The sequence below is a fragment of the Vollenhovia emeryi genome, unplaced genomic scaffold (genome assembly GCF_000949405.1).
Source record: "Vollenhovia emeryi isolate VEMERY1.0 unplaced genomic scaffold, V.emery_V1.0 DF939127.1, whole genome shotgun sequence".
NCBI classification, from domain to species: Eukaryota; Metazoa; Arthropoda; class Insecta; order Hymenoptera; family Formicidae; genus Vollenhovia; species Vollenhovia emeryi.
In genome coordinates, this window is record NW_011967239.1 from 3,020,511 (window position 1) to 3,044,408 (window position 23,898).

Here is a 23,898-nt window from a genome sequence, read left to right on the forward strand (position 1 = left end):
ACGCAGATCCATATTTGCACATTACGTTAATTATTACAAACGCGCGCACGTTCCTCGTAGCTATATTAGCTTATTAACGAGTGCCAGCGACGTCTCGTTTTACACTAAACGCTTTCTGCTTTTTCGCGTACCACCCGCCGCTGTATACAGGATGCAATCACGAGCTATTGTGAGCCTATTGTATTGCAGGCTTTTAGAAAATAACCGGAACGTTTTTGTCCTTTCTGAATTACACACGGGCGTAAAATTCACCATTATATTCGTGCACGCATTTGTTCCCTACAACCTACGAGATCGAAAAATAAGGCACGCTCTTGCAACAAAGATACATCTGCACAAACAATTAGAAACACGCAACTCTTTTCCTATATTATTTGAAAAATTATTTAAAAGAAGAGAAAGTATATCATCGTGCAATTTACAGGCGGAAATATAATTAGAAAGAAATCAAACCATTTCTTCTTTTTAAGATACAATCAAGCTTAATAATTCTTTGTAAGAATGTGTGCAATTATTTATTTATTAACGATGCAATAACAATAAATATGCATACATGGCACATATGTATAATAACTTATAGTATTATTATAAAAGTGTTTTTAAAATATATCATCGTCGTCGTCGTCGTCGTCGTCGTCGTCGTCCTCGTCATCGTAATCATCATTGTCGTCCGAATCTTCCGGAAAAAATTCTACTTGGCCCAAACCACCTCCGTCCTCTGGCTTTAACAGAGCTAATCCGTTCGAACCGAATCTAAGACAGTCTAAACTAACCTGCGGAAATACACGAAATCGAATAAAGTCAGAGAGGTCATTTGTGACCATTTATACACGGGGAAAAAATGATAACAGCATTAGGTTTAATTGGGAATAATTTGTCAACTTAATGGTATTTGTTTTATTAAAACAATAACGTTTTGCTGACCTTAAACAGTGTAGTATCCTGGAACTTTCCTTCCATATTGAGACACAGATGAATGTTTCTGCCTTGGAAATATATATTATAAAATTTGACGCACGCTCTGATCGGTAGCCGCGGAACAGGAACACAAATCGGCCTAGGATTCTTTCCTATAAGTATACGAGGAGATAAATTAAAGGAAATGTACTCGTTTTTCTCTTGTCTGTAATGGTTTATATGCGCTTACCGGAAACAGTCCTTGTATAAAGGACTCTGTCGTTCATCATGATATTGGCGGTGAAGCTGAATTCGTCAGGATCGTACGTGATGTTCACGCAGGCCTTTTGCTTCCATGTGTCGTACAGGATTCTTGAACAGCATCCGCAGATCCCGCCGCTACACTGACAAGGTCCCTGTTTGGTCGCGGTCACCGTGCCGTTTTCCGATGCCGAAGAATTCGAATTCTGCCTCAACAGCTTCTTCAATTGCTCCAGATCCTCCCGCGATCTCGGGGAATCCTCGAGCTCACTGCTAACGTTTCCTCCTATCGCAAAACCCTCGTTGGCCCTCGATTCTAGGCGCGAGCACGATTGCGCGAGGACGGTGATTAGCAGCAGCCAGCAGGCGGCTCTCATTTTGCGTTCTTGATCTTGTCTGACGTTCAAATGAAATGAGAGGACATCTCGAGATGTGCTTTCTTGCTGGACGATTGAAACTTGACTGGCCGGTTAACGGGTACTTTAGACTGACCCAGTTTTACGGTGAAATTTAGGCTTGGCTCGTTCGCCCGCATTTTGTGATTGACTAGAACTCGTCACGGAGAAACGACAGGATGCTCTGGAAATGCTGTCTCGAATATCTTTCATCTTTAAATACGACAAGGATAAAATGCTATTTTAAGCTAGAGTTCTATAGGTTAAATTATTCATTGATCTAACATGATTCTCCGTCAATATTAATAATGAAAAGTCGTTGAAGACACTCGTAATTAAAGCAAGTACTTTATCTTTAATGAAGGAAAGAAATGCGCTAATTTATAAACGTTGATACTTATATGTAATAAATTTTATAAAATAATAAGGCCAATAAATTCGAAGCTATAGTTGTGATACACTTTATCGTCACATCAGGAATACATATACATATATTATATAATAATAAATAAAACATATTCACTGATAGATATAACATTTATAGCTTAATAATAACGTCTCGCGTGCATATATAATTTTATAATTATGTGGACATCACAACTTTAACTGGCCGATGTTATTTTCTTCCTCGGGCGTCATACTCAAAGTTTGATCGTTTAGAAGCTCAACGGGATCTGTCTCAAAGTTAACTTGGTCGTATATTTCCGGCCCATTCACTTCCGGCATGACTATCCCCATTTGTACCATTTGAGGAAAATTGTCACTGTCACCGGGTTTCATCCAAGATATTCCATCCGCGCCGATCTTTATACAATCGAAGTGCAAAACCAGGACTGGCCATGTCACCGCAAGTACCTCCAGATCGACGCACGCGTGCAGATTTCTACCCATCATGAAGACATCGTACAATCGTACGCAGAAGGACATGAAAGGAGGATAGACAGGTACGCAGAACGGTGCTGGATTATTAGCTGCAAATTAATTTATTACATTTTACAATCTACACGAATGCAAATTGTATCAGATCTAATGAAAAACCCGCTGACTATAAAGTTTACATGGTGAAATTAATATACAATTAATTTTTCAATTTTATTGCAAAGCGGAAAAATCAAAGAGAAATTATTTTCTTTATCAAAAGGATGCGTATAAAAATTTTTTAGGCTTGAAATATATTATATAAAAGTTATTTAGTTAAAGATATACTCACCAGATATCACACCCGAAGTGACAATTTCTTTATCGTTTAATACAAAATTTAATTTGATGGCGAGATTCTCGGGGTAGTAGGTGAAATTTGTGCAGGCTTTACGGTTGAAGTTGAATGTGGTTACATTGATACCGCTGCAACAGCCACAAGTTAAACCCTCGCAGTCACATTTTACACCACGGAAACCGACCCCGGAAAAGGGGCCACGACCGATATTCTCCAGTGCACCTTTCAATGATAGCTGCGTCATCGGATCGTAGAACACCATATTGAATTTAGTTACATCTGAAAGAAAACATCGCTTAGGAAATATATCTGTGCACGTCGAAACTGATCGACAGCCAAAAGCTGTCACGGTCCACGAAAATCAAAACGAAAGAAACGGATTGGGACGAGGTGCGATTTCATTTTTGCGAGGCTGAAACAAAAAAGCCAGAAACGAGTCGAAGCGGGCAACTGCGGGCGATCGATTTCTAAAACGAAACGTCGCAGGTAGAAGCAAGACTTGGCTATAAGAAATCCTGGCAACGCGTTTGGAATTCGGAGTTTGACACAAACAAAAGCTTCGATCATTGTATTGGAACGTGCCTCGCGTGGAAAGCCATTGAAATATGAAACGGAAAATCACGATATACACGCGTGCCTCTCGATTACAGTGATGTATTCAAAGTCCGAACAATAGTAAAAATGCGAAAGAAAATATGCCAAATATGTCTTTCTTTCTCTAAAAGAAATTACGATTTTTCTTTCTCTGAAAAAGCAACAATATTTTACAAAGGTAATTAAAAAGCAGATATAATTTATCTGAAGAAAATTGTGTTTTCAATTAAATGTATATGAGAATTTTTAAGTCTACATTAAGCAGAAAAGTTTGTACAATTATAATAAAACATTAGAAATTTCACAAATTCTTCGTAAGCGTTGCCTTTCATTAACAAATCGCCTTGCCAATTTTCTTGCAAATTTTTATTGCTAGACTTTAAAACATTAATTGCAAAGAACTGTTTTAGTCCTCTTACCGATAAAATTGCTGATGGTATTGCCCGCAGATATGTTCTGGACTCCTAAAGCCAGAAGAGATACGAGAAGCCACTTAGATATCATGATGGTAGGCTGCACAACCGGCACGCTTCGACGCCAACGGAAGACTGAAATTGGGCACACGCTGGACCAAGACGCGGAGACCCTACGTGTAGATTCATTAATTATGCATCAACTTTCCATAGAAGGTAAAATAAAAATGCTTAATTGCAAATTGTCACCATTACGTGACGGTTTACGACTAAGAAATAATCGAAGACAAAGATATAAACCTACATTTACTTTTACTAAAAAATTTACTTTTACTAAATTAAACTTGACGACGCTATTAAATGACCAATAAATCTGTGGCAAAATCGGCAATCCAAAAACTCACAGAAATTCGAAACTTTGCAGAAAAATATGGTGCACGTAAACCAAATTGTATATACATAATTATTTCTGATTACAATAAAAAACCAACTTTAAGGGTAAAAGCACCTAAGGGTAAAATTCCTCCGAAGTTTTCGTATCCTTTAATTTTCCTGTCCCTAAGGATAGCCTTTGATTTTGTAATTTGATAAGAAGAATACATTAATTTGATGCAACATTGTGTAAAATAAACCAGATAACCACAGAATGACGTGACTGCCATTCGAATGCTCTTGTTATATAAGAAAGAGATTTCAGATTTCACGTCATTTCAGAAAATATTAAAGATAAGAGTCCGCTTGTCCTAATAAATGTGTGTAATTACCTTGCCTGAGTTGATTATTAAAATCTGTACTTGTTTGTCTAGTAGTATAAAACTCTTATCTTTAAATTTATCGTACATATTAAACACTGTGAAATAATCTTAAGTCACTCCATTGCGCCACAAAAGAATCTACAAGAATAGCTGATTATGTGCTATGAAAATTATCTGACATGCCATTTGCGTAAAACTACTTAAACAAGAATTTTTTTAAATGCCTTTTTGAGTTGTCACATCTTGGGACATATAAAAATTATTATTAATAGTATTAATGCTCTCACAATAATTAATTAATTCTGTTATGGCGAGAATTTTCTGACAGAATTGATTTGAACTAAAATCGGAAAATATATCAAACGTTTTCATACGCATATAAAAAATTATTTTAATAATTTAAATAAATTTAAATTAGTCAATAATTAATTCTAATCAATAATTAGTCAGTAATTCACTTTAGCCAATAATTCATTACTGCTAATTTTAATTTAAAAAATCGAAGAAGTTGAATTATGGAAGGCGCGGGATAAACGCGTTATATTTTTTATTTATTACAGAGTCAATAAATAACTTCATACATACATAAATCATAAATATTCATTTGCTCTTAATAAATAACGTTAAACTAATCGAGCAATTTATTATGGCTGAGGTCACGAACAATTCATATATAAGTCTTCCTTATGAACAGCTCCCTGCAAATTCTCGCATTACATAAAAGTATCCCTAGGATCTTATTTTCGAGACATAAAAAACCTCTATTCACGCAATTCTAATTGAGCCTTCTCTCAAGAAAGTTCTTCCATCTTCGCTGCAAGATCTCGTATCAGTCCGTCTAATTCAATAAATAAATATTAACTACGTAAAAAAAACAAGATAATTGTGATAGCGAAATAAACTGCTTAGTTTTAAACAATAAAATCAATTAACAACTATTATAAAATTAGCGATCCTTTTTTAATTATCATTATGAAATAACTATGACGTCATAAAATTGCGTATCCGCTATTTGTAAGCCTTCACGAAATGATGCGCCGGGAAACGTTGACTTTTGTAATCTTATCGTGAAAAAAACAGGTCGCACTCTCACAATTATACCAATTCACCAAATCTTCGAACGCTCCGCTGATCCGAACAAAACGCCCCGAGTTTTGTAGGATCCAACGAATTTATGGCCCGATAAGAAGGATGAGCTTTCTTCCGCTTCCAATTATTCTACTGACTGGAGCAATACTCTGTACACTTCAAAGCCTCGTGATCTTGCTTTGACGATGTTCACTGGAATGCCTCTTCCTACCAAAGAGTTCCAATGCAAGATCGTCATCCTCATCGCCGTGCTTGTGGACATTGGTCTGATTCGTCTTCGTCTCTTCTTTGCTCTTCTTACTTTTCCCGGTACCTATAAGAGCACTCAACATGGAGTCTTCCTCCTCGTCGTCATCGTCGTCGTCATCGACCAAATCGGCAAGATCCACGGCCTTCTCGTCCTCATCATCGTCATGCTCCTCGTGCTTCTCATCGTCTAATTTATCTTCGTCCTCCTCGTCTTCGTCTTCGTCATCTTTATCATCGTCGTCGTCGTCATCGTCGAGAACGTCATCGTCCTCGTCCTCGATTTCCTCGTCATCGTCATCCAAAATGTCATCATCGTCATCGTCTTCGTCGTCCTCATCCTTGATAGGTTTCTTCGCTGGTTTCTCGGGATCATGGATAGCGTTGACGCTGGTCGACGTCACCGTGGGTTTCTTCTTGTCTGAAACAACTCCTTTCTTCACTTTGTTGGCGGTCGGCGCCTTATCGGGTTTTGCGGTGTATACAATTTTGTTGGAGGCTTCCGTGTTCTCGTCAGTGCTGTCTTCGGTATTACTCTCGGTAATTCCCGTATCTTCTTCTTCTGTCTTGTACGGTTCTTGGGTATTGTCATCATGTTCCTCGTAATTATTTTCCTGCTCGTTGTTGGCGAAGGTGGGCTCGTGATCCTCTAACGTTCCGGGAGTCGTTGGCCGCGGTAGAATCGGTATAGTGAATTCCAACAATGGTGGTGGAGTGGTAACTTTCGGTCTTGTTGGCGCTTCGTCATCGCCAGTAAAGATATCCAGCAGAGCACTGAAGCCTAACAAATCATCTTCGTCGTCGTCGTCATCGTCTGATTCCTGCGCATCTTCAATTTCCGAGCCATCGGAGACGGAATTCGTGTTGGGCGTTTCATCATCCTCATCGTCGTCGTCGTCATCATCCGAGCCAAGCCCGAAAAAGTCGTCATCATCGTCTTCCTCCGAAATAGCCTCTGTCTCGACAATTGGAAGTGGCTCAGCTGGTCGAAGCTTCAGACCCTCTGGGCCGAATCTGAAATTCAAGTTCGAATAACGGCACTTTGCTAACGCCAACAAGTTCGAATAACGGCTGCTTTCAATAATATTTTAACAAACAATTTGCATATTACGTATTGTTAATTCTTTGCCTTAGGAATTCTTGTTGTAAATTTAAAAGAGAAGGGAAATCTACTACTGTTACACCTTTATTGATAAGTACCTGAAACAACTGACGCGAAGAGTAGCTTCCAACTCAGTAGGGGACTGCAGTTCCAAGCCGAGACACGCTTTGAAGTGATTCTTCGCATCGCGTTGAATGGAGTAAATTCTGCCGCAGAATTTGGTGAAGCCACCCGGTAGCGGTACGCACACAGGCCTCGGACTTTTTCCTAAAATTGAACATTTTTTCGCAAACTTTACCAAATGTCCAAACTTTACCAAGTAAACGTATTTCTAATAAAGAAACAAATTAAATTAAATATTTAATTATAACAACTTTATTAAAATGCGTGTTTTTTTTAGAGGAAGCATCTCAGATATCACTATTCACATATCATGATGTTAAAAACTGGTCTAGTTCAAACAAATTGAGGTCATCGAGCATGATAAAAAAAATGAACATACTTGTCGTCGACATCCTCGAAAAATTGTCTGTACAAATACTTTCGCTCCGCTAGACTGACACGAATTCGTCGAGTGGCGCCTACATGCCACCGACTCGACTTCGTAATCCATTTTTTTCATGAACACATACCGGAGAACTTGATCTTGCGCACGTGAAACTGGGCAATGTGAAATTTGCCCGATATAACGGAGCAAAAGTATTTTTTATGTAGTTATTGCGTGGTTTCGCGTGCTTTAAAAAGAAGTAAAAGTTTCAAACGCTACATTCTATTGACGGAACCCCATTGACAGTGACATGCCGGGTGAAAGTCGGATTATAACTTCCTGGACGTTACGCTAATATGTGTCCGCCGAACGTTTTTTCACACACGATTAACACACTTTTCAATATTGTTGAACGCGCGGTATGTACACGCGCGTGATTAATTTTTTTACACGAGACACGCGACATCAATTGTTCGCCAAACAAAGACGAGCATGGTCTATATGTTTTCTATAAAATCTAGATCTTTTCATAATTTATAATAGCAGTAACATGCTGTTCCAAATCTCTATTATCGGAAGCATTTTAAAGAATTAATATTATACTAAATTAATTATCGAAATCACTTTCAATAAATGGAAAATTATTTAAAAGATCAATTTCATCGGCAGGTTTGTTACAATAATTATTCGACGCGGTAATTTTCTTTTTCTTTTTCGTAATAAACAAATACTTCACACGAAATATTGATTAATCAGAGAAAGTGGCGGATTGTTAATTGCGTACTGAATGTAATTACCGTTAACGATCGTGCTGGTTAATATGTTGTCGCCGAAGCTCAACTGGACTGCCAAGTTGTCACCTTGAAGGTACTGCAGTGACGCGCACCCTAAAATTTCAGATACTCTCATCAGTAACATAACATATTTGTAAAAAAATGTATTAAACTTTTTCTATCACAGGTAAAATTCTATTTCCACGTAAAATGTATGTACGTGTGACATGGCGCACAATACATGACGGCTAATCAGAGAACACGGTACTGCAGATAACAAACGCATTATACTTGGTTCCCGCGCTGCACTTTCATTTTTCGTGCACGCGTTGCGTGATAATTACCTGGTCCTTTCAGCTGCACGAGCGGTATGTGAAAGTCCCGGCAGCAGTTGCAGATGTTCTCGTTGCAGGTGCAGTATCGATTCACGCTGTCGGTCGCCTGTTTCAGCGACATTGTCGTCAAGTCTATGTCACTTTGCTTCACATTATTCGCGGCACGAGCCACTCGATGCGTCGCCTCATTGCGATCTGTGAGTAGATTATAATTTCAGCACGCTTTAGACCGCTTAAAATTCATGTCAAATTTCGGGATACATTATAATATCAATATCAGACCTATATTGGCTAAATATGAGAAGGCGTCCGTCTTACAATATTGAGAATACTAGATTTATATTATTTCCCAATACCGCGCCAATATATTGTGCTACTAGGGATTTTTTATATTTATAAATGTATCATTTGTATCAAAATTAATTTCCAAATTTTTCCAAGTTTTAGTAGATTTATTTTCGCTCTCCTTGTATCATTCGGCTCATATTCTCCTCAAAGTTTTTCTCTTACCAATTACTCGACCGTAAGCCGCGAAGGCCACCAACAAGAGGATCAGCAACAGCTCGAAAATCGTCGACAGTCGCATCCTTTTGCTCTATTCTGAAAACAATACCAAGAACACGTAACGCGGTTGTATTATTAGAGTGTGTGAAAAACGCACGTCTCGTATGTTGTAGCACGCGCGTTCTAATCTCATTTCAGTTTCTTTCGGCCAATTGGCATGACAATAGAAACCGTAAAAGCAGTAAAGATTTTACGCGCGTGCCGACGCAAATGCCAGAAACTGCACCGAGTTTCATGCTTGATTTACACAGTACACCTATTTCCCTATTACGCAGTTAAATGTTATTTCGAAATGTTTGTAACAGATAATCAATTGTCTTATTTATTTCTATTAGTGCAAAGTTCTTCCACACAAATTGGATTTTAATTTTCAAAATTACTTTTTATTTTACCAATAATGAAGAAGTTATCTTTGCAGTGTTGAATTTATTGTATATTGTTGCATTTTAAAAATGCATTAAAATACATTACGTTGAAAAGAAAATGATTGTTTCATTTTATTATCTTTTATTTTTTTTACGCGAGTCAGGAACTTTCGGATCTTATCACTAATTGCTAGAATTTTTCTCGAAAGCTCGTTTCGTTGATTGAGCGACTTTTGAGAATACAATTTCTGAACGACTTTCAAACTGCGCTTCTCAATTTTACGCAGACCGCCTTTAACTCTCCAATCATAAAGAGCACATTAGAAAAAAAAGAGTGCATTGGACGTGTTTCTTCCCTCACAATTATTTCTCCTTTCGACGATTATCCCATAGCCCTCGTCGCCGAACAATAGAGACATTCGTTCCGCTCATCAATCGTCGAGATAGAGCGGCAATTTCGTTTCCGCCACCCTGTTCGTTAAAACACTTGTACCAGAACCACCGCGATATTTTTATCTTCCGGATAAACAATCGGACAAATCGTCTCAGACGTGGCGAGACGTATTCTCCTTCCGGTTTCAAACGCGAGTTCCCCTCATATGCTAGCGACCGGTTGACCCAAATCCCGGTCACGGTCAAAGGCGTGCGTCGGAAAGGCGCTTACTCGAGAGACTCGATGGCGGACTTTAGTAGCACGATCGAGAGGAGACGCACGGTTTTACGCGCGAAACAGACACGCGTGTCACCGTTATAAAGCGCGTTACATATGGTCAAGGCGCTGAATACGGCCGGGGCTACCGCTTCGACGTGTCGCCGATTACATGTGTCGATTCCTCACGCGTCGTCGAATCTCACGCACAGACTAAATCGCGGAAGTGACAGTGCGAGAAGTCAGGCTCGGGACAAATGGTGACTTACGAAAATGATTTCTAGGACTTGCCTTATCCGTCTCACCTCGTTAGGGGCGATTAATCTGATCTATTAATCTGAGGAGAGATAGATAATATAAATATTGTACATGAATAATACGCACGTGTTACATAACACGCGTGCCGGATCCAGATTGTACAATATTTAACGATGCATATGCGACGTTTAATTACTGAATAATTTAAATATTAAACAAAATCAATTCTATATAATGCATATTAGCACCAGAGAGCAAAGAAATATTCGTTGATTTTGTTTCACATGCGAGCTCTATTTTATTAATTAACGTTAAACACGTTAGAACGTGTGTTTCTATTAAACGTTTATATATAGAAGCTGTACAGAATACAATTATATTATTTTGATGACTTATTTAAAAATCATGAATTACATCTAGAGAATCAATTGCCCACGTGTGGGCAATTGATTTGCAAGCGAGTGACTCCTCGTTTTTGTCGCGCGGCGCGTTTCCCAGTTTCTCAAATCTTGCAAACGCACAAATTGTAGCTGACTCTACCCACCTGCGGGTCGTTGAGAAGAAATCCGAGGGGGCAACCGTGCTCGTGCTCTCCTGTCTCCTGCACCCTACGGCTCTTTTTCCCTGACTCTTCGTCTTACGGAGGCCAATGTCCAACTGAAGATGCCGCCCAACTCCCCCCAAGGTTTCTTTAAAAGTCGGTCAGGCCACCACCACCTGTCCGCCAGGCCGCTGCTAGGATTATTAAACATTCTAATGCGCTCTAGGTAAATCAGAGGCGACCCCACGCCAACCACGTCACGTCGCTTCCGATCCTCCGTCGTCCTTCATCGGACGACGATGACGGCGTCGCCGTCGTCCCGACGACGAAAGCGGGAAGTCCACTTTTCCATCTCTCCGCGAACCGGTACCAGGTGTCCGCGGTGCACACGGATGAATGAAGATGGTTCCGGATGATTCAACTCGCACGAAAATATCCACGGGAGGGGGAAAAGTCACGCCGATGACTTCCGACATCCTTTAATTACGTCCGGATTCCGGCAGAAAAAGCGACAAGCCGCCCCGGGGACGCGACAATCCGATGTTCGCGGTGCACTCATCTAAATTCGTTTAGATTGCTACGGCAAAAAATTCAATGGGGCATACGGGATGTTCTGAAACATTTCCAGTTGATGTACGTGAAGTTTCTCAGAATAATCGAGATTTTCAAAAACATTGGCTTTCGGTAAAAATCCAGGAAAAATCTACTCGCGTCTGTTTAGTTCTTTGCAAGATTAGATTTTACTCTTATTTTACTTACCCTAATTGCTCTATTTCCTTCATATTGTAAGTCAAAATGTTAATTTCTATCTTACACATGCCGCGACTCAATTCGATTTTACGACCACTACAGGTGCCTCTAATTAACTTGCGATCGCTATAATAACGTGACCTACTATTTTCTACCGATGAAACTATATTGCATGACTCGCAGTGCATCCACGATTAGTGTAAGTGACATCAATTCTTTATTCGCATTGCACATACTAATTGCTTTGACATCCATATTATCATTTCATGTACTCGCTTCCTGGTAACCAATAAATTTCTTTAAAATTTGTCAGACAGCTGTTAAAAAGATTATGAGCAATTAAAAGAGAATCTTATTGACACAAAATGTATCCTTCGTTAAAATTCTTTCTTTAATATTTTCAAAAAATTCTTTATTCTAATTATAGTGAAACAAATTGAAAATAAAATTGTAAATGTTAAAAATGTGTACATAATGCAATTCAATAATCTTATATGCAATATACGTAATTATATAATACATATAATATATAGAGGTCCCCATAACAGGGGACTTTCCTCTATAAAATATGTAACTTGTCAGTTCCAATACTTTTATCCTCAAAAGGACTAGCATCACGAAACGAAAAATGGAAACAAATGTGTATCGATGCAAATTAGTATCGTCAGTCGAGTTATTTCAATTTTTCTAAATATTTTCTAAATTTTGCACGAAGATATACGGCACGGTCAGCCAATGCCACTTGTGCCAGCCGTGAATGCCACGGTTCGCGACACAAATTCTAACCGAAGACCCACTTTCGTGCGCCTGCAGTCTCTCGCGGGAGTTTCGTCGTCGTGCGGGAGAATAAAGAGAAGAAAAATATCCGGAACGCAACGAACGACACGAGTGCAGCGTGAAATTAATGCAGGTGCTCGCTCGTACGTACGCACATTCGTTCATTTGTTGGTTTATTCGTTCGTTCGCCTCCGATCGATCCTCAGAATCGTGTTTTGGCGGTTAAGGAGGGGCCTTTCTCCGGTTAGTGGGTCGAAGAAAGTAGTGGCCAGGAGTGGTTTACCTTGGTTAATATTTGTTCGTTCCCCGATAGCCTGGTAGAGTCGCCGATAGCGATGGCATCAAGCTTATCGCGAGTAGAGTAGCTCTTGTCGGGAGGAGCACGATACCCCGTCCCTTTAAGAGTACTTCAAGAAACAATAAGGGAGAGAATCTTCAATAAAGTTAATTCGAAATTGTTCAATAACGATGCTTATAGAGAGCTTCCCAATCTTTACGTGCTTCAGATGTCAAGCGGTCTTTAGTACGACGTTAAATCATTGTTTAAAATACATAATAAATATTTGGATAAAAACTATTCCTGCTTGAAAACCCAGAACTGCACAGATTTCTTCAACGGGAGGATCAGGCGGCAGCTGAGGAAACACATCGATTTGATCCCATCGCTACACGGACTATTTAAATCGAATATGATAACTCGATCTTCGAGGGTTCCTAAGTCGATGAACGAAACGTACGACCCGGAAATATGTGGGCCACCAGGCGGGGGGCAAACGAGTTTTTACGTAACGTCGTGGGATAATCGCGTTCGGATGCTACGAACCCGGCTTCCCTCCGCGGTTGCATCTTGTTGCAGGGGAGAAGAGAACGAAAATAAAAAAAAAAGGATCGCGGACGACTCCGTACAGTCGCACTTGCCGGCGATTAGATACGCGATTAAGGCGGAGTAATCGCGCGTCCGTGACATTGACGTCGCGCGAAGTTGACGGCACGCGACGCTATTATTTGCGCAATTATCTAACCGACGATCGTTTTCGCGGAGATAATCGATGACAGAGCGGATTACAAACGAGTCGCGTCCAATCGTACCCTCCTTCTGATGTAATTCCGCGCGAGCCGAGAGAGAAATTGCTATTTTTTTCAGCCCGGTATATCTCTTCGGATTGATTGAAAAATTTTGTAATCTACATTCGGCGACTTTGTCTCAAAGCGTGACTTCATTGGCATATTTCGCGCGTTTCTAACGCAAAAAAAAGAAGTTACAAGCGAATAGAGAAAGTTGGATTTCTGCTGTTATAACGAATCGGCTCTATTTCAGAAAGGAATGTTCCCCTTCGAAGGAGAATGTCTTTTCACTCGGCCCATTCCGCGGTCACGTCAGCAGACATTTCGCTCCGTTTCCCGTCTCTCGTAGTCACGCGTAACAAACCGCGCCCACGCTCATCCAAAAAAAAAAAGAAGATATCAAGAACGCGACACGCTGTGCAATCGGTAGGACGGAATCGTAAGCGATTTTACGGCCCGCGACTTTTCTTCAAACGGTGAAAGCCGAGGATAGGGTTCTCAAGAAGAGGAGAGAAGCCCGGCGCGTTAAATTAGAAACATTCGTGCGCGAAGTGAGACGAAGTAAGCCTTTTTGAGCACATTAAGCCTTGTGTCCACGATCCAAGGTTCAAGTTCTGGTTCAAGAAATGTATAGCCAATCAACTTGCAGCTTTTCTGCAAAAGATGCAGGTTGATTGGCTACACATTTCTTGGAACTAGAACTTGGACACAGTTCTTGGACGTGGACACAAGGCCTTACACATGTTAGAAAGTATTTCTTTGTTTGTGGAACTTTTACGGCGTAACTTGAAATTTAGAGAGCAAGAGATCAGCATTGCTGAGGTGATTAAATTCGAAAGTGGAACGTTTTGATCCCACAAAGTCGAGCCTCAACTGCGCGGTTGTTTTGCGAAATATTAGAAAATTTCTTCAACTTCTATCTTTGACAAATTTAATACTGTTGGATTTATCTGTTAATAAGTAATTATTGTAAAAATTTTAGGAAATTACAATTTATCAGGTTTCAATTTTGTTGCAGATAGAAATTATGTGACATTTTAATATTTTTCACGACTTTACGATACAGATAAAAGAAAGAAAGCGCGAGAGCGTGTAAATAGCTCGAAGTGATAATCCCTGGGAAGGAATTTTCAAAGAGAGAAGACATTCTCATTTCTTACGCTTTTGACAAAATTTGCAGAAAATTGCAGACCTACTATGTCTGAAATCTGGAGAATTTCAGCGACCGCAAAGAGAACCCGTCTTCAAGATCGTCCACCTCCAGCATCATGGGCAATAGTCCCCGAAGAGTAGCCCAATACCTTATGTCCCCCATTTGTAGCCCCCTGTGCCGACGCGTCGCGGAGGGGCACGGCGCCAACGGCCGGCGCTCGCGAGTTCCCTCCCGGTCGGCGGAGGAAGGAGGTCACCCGGTCACCCAGATGAGGTTCTTTGCCCGCCGTTTGTTGCCCCCTCGTCGCGTCGCATCGCGCACCGACGGTGGCCAGCCGGGGTGCCCCACCGACACGACGGTCCTGACCAATCCTGTCCCCTGTTTTCGTGCCGACCGCCGAACCGGTCGGTGATCCGGCACCCGCGGTGCCGGCGCCGTGTCCAGATTTAAGCTTCTTCTTTGCCGGGCAGGATCTCCGAAGATCTCCTCACTCGCGCGTTCGTTTAATTTTGAGCCGTTTGTCTCTCGCGCGGTCACAACATCGCGATCCCGATCATCCGACTGCTGCTCGATCGAGGGATCGAGCGCGATCGTTCTCCGCCGTGAAAGAAACGGTCTTGTCGAGCGAACAATAATTTTGGAGAACACACCATGGCTGTGAGGGCCACGATTCTGGTGCTGATGGTCACCCTGGTGGTCGTCGCGTCAGCTGGATTGCTCGGTGAGCTGTTCGGGGCAAAATGCGATTAGGAAGCTATTAGCAAGTGCGAAGATTCGAGTTCGCGCGGGTGATCGCGACGCGCCCGGAGATTTCAACGCGCGGGCGGCGCGCATGCACGTGTTTGCCTGCGTCGCTCGGCGGAACTGCGATTGTTGTTTTGTATCGTTTACGTGATACGCGCGATTGCAATAAAGAGAGCTTACATGACCGGTTACTTTCTATTTGTTTTTGGAAAAAACGAAATATCGACTGGCATTCGATTTATCTTGCCGCAGGGTAAGACTAACTGTTGTCGTGAACATGATAGCTAATTGTTGGAATTGATAAATAATTATTTTACAGTGTTATTTTGTCAGAAAACACCGCTGATAGTTTTATTATAGAAAACAAAGAGCTACTTTTGTCAATATAATGCATTTAAAATTTCCAACGAAAAGAAAATCAATTTCTATTGCGTTTTCTACCTTTGAATAGACAAAATATTTTATTCGGATTGTCCTCGAATTATTATTCCGCTTCGAACAAATGTTAAAATGTTAAAGTCTTCGGGGATCCCGTTTGGTTTGGAAGTTTAAGTCAGATACGTTCTCTAATTTCACTTTCAGCCTATGCCATTCGATTCTAAGCTGCCTTTGTCTCTATTGTCGTTCGTCATCTAACAAAGGATGCACTTAAAACTGTCATTCGATCTCGACAATACGCGAGAAAGTCCGCCGATGGAAATCCTCGCATTGGCACACTTAGCATCCAGGTGTAGCTCCCCGATCCATAAATGTGGGCATAAACGTTACAAATGTCACAGTCTGATTCGTCATTCCTTCGAGGGAGAATCCAAAGGAAACTTTTACGACGCGGCGGTGAAACGCGTAGAAATTTGGCTTCCATTTGACTTTCGATCGGCGGCACGACTTTCGTTTCGTTCCGATTTCTCTATTCCGAGTTTCTCTGCCACGCGCGTCCCTTATCTCTCGCGCACAGGTGCGCAACATACACACACGCGCGTTTCCTGCCCGCAGAGACCCTGCTTTCGTGGGACCTGCCGGAGGTCGAGGCGAGATCAGCCACGTCGCAGTCTAAGTGTCTGTGCCAGACTTCTGGCTGTCTGTGCTGCGTTGACCTGAACTTGACGTCCACGATCGATCTAGGCGGTCCAGCTTGCGTCAACATCAAGCAAAAGGAGCAGAATATCTCATTAAACTTGAGCTACGGCGATAATCCAATTCACAATGCGACGATAAGGATCGGCAAGTAGTCAAACCGTAATAATAAAAGCGAAACCTTTTGCCTCTGTATTGAATTTAAATTAAATTAAATATTGTGTCAACTTAAATTATATTCATATAAATTTAATGTGTTAAAAATTCAATTAAAAATTGCATTATACAAATATATTAATGAAGCTTTACGCATTTAAGAGTTGCACGATCTTTTATATTTCGATTTAATATGAACATTTTATATTCCAATTTTATACGTATTAATATTCACATTTGTTTACATCAGACAAATTGATCTGATTAAATTTGCAATCGTCGATATTTGTATTCTTGTAGCGAACGCGGCCAATAAACCGACGTGCATGAACCTGTTGTCGGATTTGGCGCAGATCTGCGCGCGATTTACGTCGGTGAAGCAATCTGACATCGGTGGTTACGACGGTTGCATGGTAATCGAGCCGGCTTTGCTGAGCACGCCGCAAGCCACGTACCACATAGGATGCTTCAATTTTTATCAGGGTGTCCGACAGGTGGAGGTCTCCGCGTAAGTATCGCTGCGATCTTCCCTAAAGGAGAGATGCGGAAAAACTGTCGGGAAAGAATGGCATGTTATCTTCTTTCGAATAATCCTACGCAGCATCACGGAGACGACGGAGCCCGTCGACAACGCGGACGAAGAGGAAGACACCTTGAACACCGATGAGCTGATCGCTGCGGTGTCCGCCAGCGCTGAACAGGGTATCGCGCTGTTCACCCAATGGCTGGGCCTCAATCTGAATCCGAAACTGAATCTCACCAATAAGGAGAACGGACAGCAAGATCATCATCAACAGAGAACGACGAATAGTGGACGGATAGCAGGACCGTCATCAACCGACGTGTCATCGAGATCGGCCCGGAATATGGCCGACGTCGTCCAGAGCGAGAAGAACGACGAGCGGTTCAAGCAACTGTTGAGCGCCCAGGACAATGTTCTGAAGGGCTCGGCGACTATTGGACAGCACCACGACGCGGAGACCACGTTTGTTTACTCTAGGCCGAGCGATCTGTTGACCGAGAGAAACGCGACCGAAGAGGCCAAGAGGAAGCTCGAAGCGGAGGCCGTGGCGCCGCAGCACCGGGTCGTGGTGCCGAAGGAGTCCAGGAGGGGCGGACGGGCGTACAACATTCATCAGCACGTCAACGAGATCTGAGCCCGTGTGATCGGTACCTCATGCAGGAGACTGCCGACGATTCCTTCTTTTAGAGCTAGAGTGCCGCACGTAGACTATACTCGTACAATATGTATGCACGCGGAGCTGGGTGATGAAGAGGAGGTCATCGCTTTGTTCGACCGTCTCGGCCATCACAGTACATTTAACTGCGGCAATTCAATCCTCACGATCATTACAGATCGTGATCCTCGGTAATATTCCGATAATATCGGTAAATCAGCGTATCGCAATTTGCGGTATGGCGCGAAACAATAGAATTGTAACTTCGCACCATAATTCAATCTTCGGTAGCATCTTCGGCAGGTAGCAACGCTATCGTCGTATCGTTTTCATACCGTTTCACGGTACACGGAGATGGAGGGAAAATGGTTTTCTTTTTAACATCAAGCTGCATAAGAGTTGTTGACGATTTGTTGTCTGTTAATTATTTTAAGAGCTACTTATAGAATGTCTAAAGAGATCATTTTCACAAACTGTATTTCATCTCTTAGTAGATTATTTTACTAAACCACAAGGTGTTGCTAAATCTTTCTATAAGTTTTTCCCGCTTTGGCGCAGTTTCTCGCGATCTTTTCCTATTATTTGCTGTCAAATTAATGCGGTCAAAATGTCGGATTTTATTTATCAAAAGAGATGGTTTATAGTGGCGTTAGATTACAAATCGGATACATAAATGTGTATACATTATATATTCCTTCATTACTCCTGATTTGAGGACCAATACATAAATTGATCGGTATATAAAGTGTGACCACTTATGAATTTGTTTTATTAATAAATACATTCTAAAGTGAAATTGAGAAAAAGTGAAATGGAAAGTCTATAAATTCAGGCAATCATGTTGTGTGAACTCAAACTTGAATATTTTGCAGCTCGAGCTACGCAAAATCTTGCTTCAGTAAATTTTATACCGGAGAAGAATTTGAGGCTATTTAAAGAAATGATTAAATTAGTTGAAAGTAAAACCCGATATTTCTACAACAAGGAATTTATAGCTTAAAAACAATATCGGGACCAACGTATATTAACTTAAATGGAAAATACTCCTTGAATAAATTATGTACATGCAAAATGGATGTAGTGTATTTTTTACTTTTAAAATCCGATATTTTGACTGCACCATAATTTTAGTTACTAATTAAAGTACATGTCAACGAGCGATGTTCCAATTCATCGTACGTGCAACTTAATTGTTTATACTCAGCTCCTCCATGATCTCCCGCGATTGTGATCAATATTTGCTCTCGATTTCACTCCGAAATCGTCGCTTCTCTCGCAATGATATACTAATCTTTGATAATTACAAGACCTTGACTAAACGTACGATTCTACGTTTTACTGGAAGAGTAGTTGACCAATTGCTAACTAATCGGCGATTTATTTATATATTTAAAAAAACTAGAATTGAAGATTCGACGACTTCGAGTTCCCAGAGATTTTGGACGTTGTCCATCAGTGTTATTTTAGACATTTCTATTTGTGTTATGTATTTGTACTTGCGAGGTCCACTGTCGTAACTAATGTTTAGCAAATTTCTATAAGAGAAATCAACTTGCATTTCTATAAGTTTTTTTATAATATATTTATAATATTCTAAAGTTTATGTGAGAAATTGTTTTTCAAGACAAAAATAATAAAATAAATACCCGAGGAAAAAATGTATATATCTAATCATATCTAAGTATATCTAACTCCCCACACAGCACCGAAATATTTCAGAAAGCTCTCAAAAAGCTGTCAATGAAATATGAAACCTTTCAAAAAAATATTTCAGACATGTTTCAGATACATGAAATGTCCGCGTAGATGAGATATCATAAATGTTTCTGAAATGCTTCAGAAATATCTCTTAAATAATTCGGAAATATTTCTGAAATGCGTCGGAAATATTTCTGAAATGCTTCAGAAATATTTCTGAATGATTTCTATATTACATTTCAATATTAAATTCCAAGTTATATGTTGGATAGCTTTCAATAATATATGTTTTAGAGATTACGTACGAAATATTTCTCTGAAATGTTTCGTAATATTTCTGAAATATTTCAGTGAGAAGGATCATAAATGATTTCGATGAAACATTTCAGAAATACTCCTGAATAATTTCAATGTTACATTTCAATATTAATTTTCAAGGTATCTTTTGGAAAGCTTTCAATAACATGTGATTTTGATGAAACGTTTCAAAGATATTTCTGAATGATTTCAATTTTACATTTCAATATTAATTTCCAAGTTATCTTTCGGAAAGCTTTCTGAAACTTGTTTTCTGTGTGGGTAAGGAAGCATTTTTCGACCCATGTTTATGGGAAACTTTTTGTTCAGAATTAAATTTCCTATAAAATTTCAAAGCCTGGCCGGAACGTTCGGGGCCACCCTGTATATGGTAGTTGTATATGTGGTAGTGTGACAGTGTAAAAAGATTTTACACATCAAAGTAATGACGGAATACCACGTGATCGAAATCGAAAAGATCAAAGGTTCGACAGAGAGTGGGCATACTAGTTATACTATGGTACACCGTTCCGCTCTATGAATTTGCACTCTCAGTATAACATTTATGTTGTTAATATGTCGAGTTGATTATCCGTCACTAATACAAATAGTTGTGCCGACATCAATCTTGATAATTTTGATGCAATGTCCTTCGTCAAAACTTTAATTTTAGTAACAATTTAAAATAATATTATTAACAGAACAATGTTAATGTTATTGTTGCGTCTCCGTCGACGCGCAGCCTCTCCGTCGACACGTCACTCCGCGCACTCGCTTACTCGCGTTCCGCGCCGCGAGTTAAAGAAAGGGAGAGAGGATTAATTAAACGAACGTTCTTTATTGCGGAAATCGAAACAGGTCTGCTCTCCAGAAAAGCCCAGAGACAACTCGAAATCAATAATAAACAACAACATGTTGGTCCTTAACGACCGGTCATTCCCGCGTCGCAACTTCAGCTTGAGCGCATTCACCGGGTGGCGAATCGATGCAGGATGCAGGCATAACAGTACACACGAACAAATTACATTAGTAAAATCATGGTTTTTAAATATAGAAATTTTTATATGCAACACGTGTTGCATTAAATACGGCATTGGAACGGCAAATAAATTCGACAAGGCTTGCCACTTCTATGCTTCAGCATAGTTTGGCTATCTGGGAAGGTTCACTAAAATTTAAATGAGAAAGGTGTCCTAAGAATGTACGTACACATTGTTGTCACGACTTGAGAAAGTCGAACACTTAACAATTCGCATACAAGTCTTTTAAATATTTAAATATTTTCAAAGAATACTAGATAACAATATATGCTGAAAGATCTTGCTTGATCGATAAGACTGACTTTAAAGTAAGTTCCCTCTGAATTATGCGCATTTATCTCTATCTATACGTTTTGTAACAATGTTGTGTCTATAGTAACACGAGTAGTAAACATCATTCTTTAACACAGTCGTGTTAAAACCTTTATAACGGATTCATCTCTGTCGACGTGTCTCCAGTCCTCTTTATGTCCGGGAACATTCAGAGAAAAAATGAGACCATGATAGAAGAATGATTCTTGAACCATAATTTTAACGAGTTATACTGAAGAAGACCCGAAACAGGGTCGAAACGTTTATATTAAAGAGACAAGTTATTTCTAAATTTGTGAGAACCGTCTTCCGTTCATTTGTGGCTCACATTGGCACTTTTCCCGTTCCATACAATTTCTTTTTGAGAGCCTTCACAACATTGGAATATCATTCTTTAAATTGCAAAAATATTTTATGCGATTTAATATTTATTTCGATTCTTAGGATCATATTTCATGATGCAAAACACACGGATTGAATTATAATTGAAATTCGCTGCGTCCATTCGTAAATAAATAATCTATGAATTAATTTATTCATTGAGCAGTATTTATCACATAAACGCGTACAAGCGCCATATGATAATCGCAAAAGCGCTGCAACGTAATTCGAAGCTGTCTCAAATCCTATCCAATCACTTCCTCGGTGCATAACAATTATCAATATAAATGTTTGGAAATGATAAGTCGCTAGTAATCAAAGAAAAATAGTCAAGAGTTAAAACGACTTTTGCTGGCAAGTAATTTTTATTTAATAAATTTTAAATTACGTTTCGACCAGTAATACTGGTCCTTTTCAAGTAAAAGTTACGTTACATCCATCTATTGTTATAGCAAGAGATCTACAAATTATATAGTCACAATTAAAAACGATAAATTAAATATTAGAGAGAAGAAGAAAGTTTGACTTACGGAGATAAAACGTGTCGTGGTACATATAAATTACAGTAAATGTCAATAAATATCGTCGAAATAAATAATTATGGAGATAAAAAGTGTCATGGTACATGTAAATTATAGTAAATGTCAATAAAAATCGTCGAATAAAATATAATTTATAGATCTCTTGCTGTAACAATAGATGGATGTAACGTAACTTTTACTTGAAAAGGACCAGTACGTATTACTGGTCGAAACGTCGTAATTTAACATTTATTAAATAAAAATTACTTGCCAGCAAAAGTCGTTTTAACTCTTGACTAATTATCAATATATTGACTGCCAAGTGAATTTTATTACTCTGGAGTCTGCAGTGAAATTTTTATTATCGTGATTGTTACAATGATAAAATTGACCAAATATGATTAAAAAAGATGTATCCTCACGAATATTAAATTTAAATGCGCACGTTCACTTTATATGTATTATTATTTAGCTATCCGTGTTTTCTAAAATTCTGTATCAAATAATACTTATTTTTTACAAACATTTAAAAAATTTGGTAACACCAGAGGCTAGTGAGGTCGTCAGTGACTACCATGGCCTCACTAAAAAGACAAGGCACCGGTCAAAGCTGATCACCATGGCAGTCAACGTTAATTTTTGTTACCGTCGCAATGCGATCATGGTTTGCGAAATTGGAGTCACTTACCTACCAGTACTGGTTACCAGACCGGTACCCAACCAACAAGTACTGATATTCAAGACTCTTATCGATATGAGTGCTGCTATTGAGCAAGGGCTGCACCGCCTCTGCTGTATAGAGAAAGATAAAAGGCCGTAAACCGACCCAGACCAGAAACATGTCGCCAAATTCGTCCGCCCATTTTACCATCTTCTGGAAGAACTCTGAAACAGATAAATCACCCAGCGTGTTTTAGACGAATATATAAAGTGACGTTCTAATACGATTAAGATACGCTTTGATTAATCACTAAAAATGGAAGTCGAAAAATTTAGTCTTATTGTTAGTAAAATATTTTACTGAATTCTCCACGTTTATTTAATAAGTTACTGTTGCATAATTGACAATTATACGCAATCAGATATCTGATATTCAGATATTTACCACATATCATTTGCTGTGCGGGAATTAACAAAGATCTGTAAATCAGTGTGCGTTCGGGGGAAAGAATTGACCTAGTACCTAACTACTGTTGCTACGTGCTATACATATATGTCAATACTTCCGTGTGGTTACACGGAACAATTGATACTTTCGAGATATAAGCGGATATGACTTTTGTCTCTAGGCAATTCAACGTAAATGTGAGTGAGATTATCATTTCATGACACACAAATATATGTTGGAAATATTTAAAACATTTATTTTAATATTTTATAAATATCCAACCAATTGTATACATGGTCATATTATTGTATACGTATATGATCATGTATGATCTATTTAATCTAATTTGATATTTTTATTTTCATTGCAAGAAAGTAACTGCATAGTAACGACTCGTTACTTTTTGAGTAACTGTAACTGTAACGCGTTGCTTTTTAGAATTGGTAACTTGTAACTGTAACTAGTTACAATTTTAGGGAGGAAAACTGTAACTGTAACTAGATACTGTTATAAAGTAACTTTCCCAACCCTCTATATTTCTCTCTTGCAATTTATTTTACAATACACGTATACACCATTATAAAAGAGAGTTACACTGTCTGGCAATGTTCACTAGAAAACGATTTAATTTTAATCAATTCTATGAATTATAAAATCTCTTCCCAGTGAGAAACGATTCGTCGAAACGATGTCGAAACGACATC

At 39.4% G+C, this 23,898-nt stretch overlaps 4 protein-coding genes across 4 annotated transcripts; 1 reads left to right on the top strand and 3 right to left on the bottom strand.

Annotated features, from left to right (window-relative positions):
- Positions 1-599: 599 nt before the first annotated feature.
- LOC105568905 lies at positions 600-1,919 on the bottom strand. Its single transcript, XM_012024974.1, has 3 exons — positions 1,148-1,919; positions 925-1,070; positions 600-773 (listed from the first exon to the last, which is right to left on the bottom strand). Exons 1-3 carry the CDS (start codon positions 1,533-1,535, stop codon positions 600-602), a joined length of 708 nt encoding a protein of 235 aa, XP_011880364.1. The 5' UTR covers positions 1,536-1,919.
- Positions 1,920-1,990: 71 nt separating this feature from the next.
- Positions 1,991-4,455, bottom strand: LOC105568904. Its single transcript, XM_012024973.1, has 4 exons — positions 4,285-4,455; positions 3,783-3,949; positions 2,764-3,048; positions 1,991-2,524 (listed from the first exon to the last, which is right to left on the bottom strand). Exons 2-4 carry the CDS (start codon positions 3,865-3,867, stop codon positions 2,148-2,150), a joined length of 747 nt encoding a protein of 248 aa, XP_011880363.1. The 5' UTR covers positions 3,868-3,949; positions 4,285-4,455; the 3' UTR covers positions 1,991-2,147.
- A 595-nt stretch (positions 4,456-5,050) lies between these two features.
- Positions 5,051-11,511, bottom strand: LOC105568903 (protein PFC0760c). The gene is made up of 6 exons (XM_012024972.1): positions 10,944-11,511; positions 9,074-9,163; positions 8,573-8,758; positions 8,253-8,342; positions 7,067-7,235; positions 5,051-6,880 (listed from the first exon to the last, which is right to left on the bottom strand). Exons 2-6 carry the CDS (start codon positions 9,147-9,149, stop codon positions 5,779-5,781), a joined length of 1,623 nt encoding a protein of 540 aa, XP_011880362.1. The 5' UTR covers positions 9,150-9,163; positions 10,944-11,511; the 3' UTR covers positions 5,051-5,778.
- Positions 11,512-15,336: 3,825 nt separating this feature from the next.
- On the top strand, positions 15,337-19,049 carry LOC105568902. The gene is made up of 4 exons (XM_012024971.1): positions 15,337-15,406; positions 16,423-16,650; positions 16,960-17,167; positions 17,261-19,049. Exons 1-4 carry the CDS (start codon positions 15,337-15,339, stop codon positions 17,814-17,816), a joined length of 1,062 nt encoding a protein of 353 aa, XP_011880361.1. The 3' UTR covers positions 17,817-19,049.
- The last annotated feature ends 4,849 nt before the right edge of the window (positions 19,050-23,898 follow it).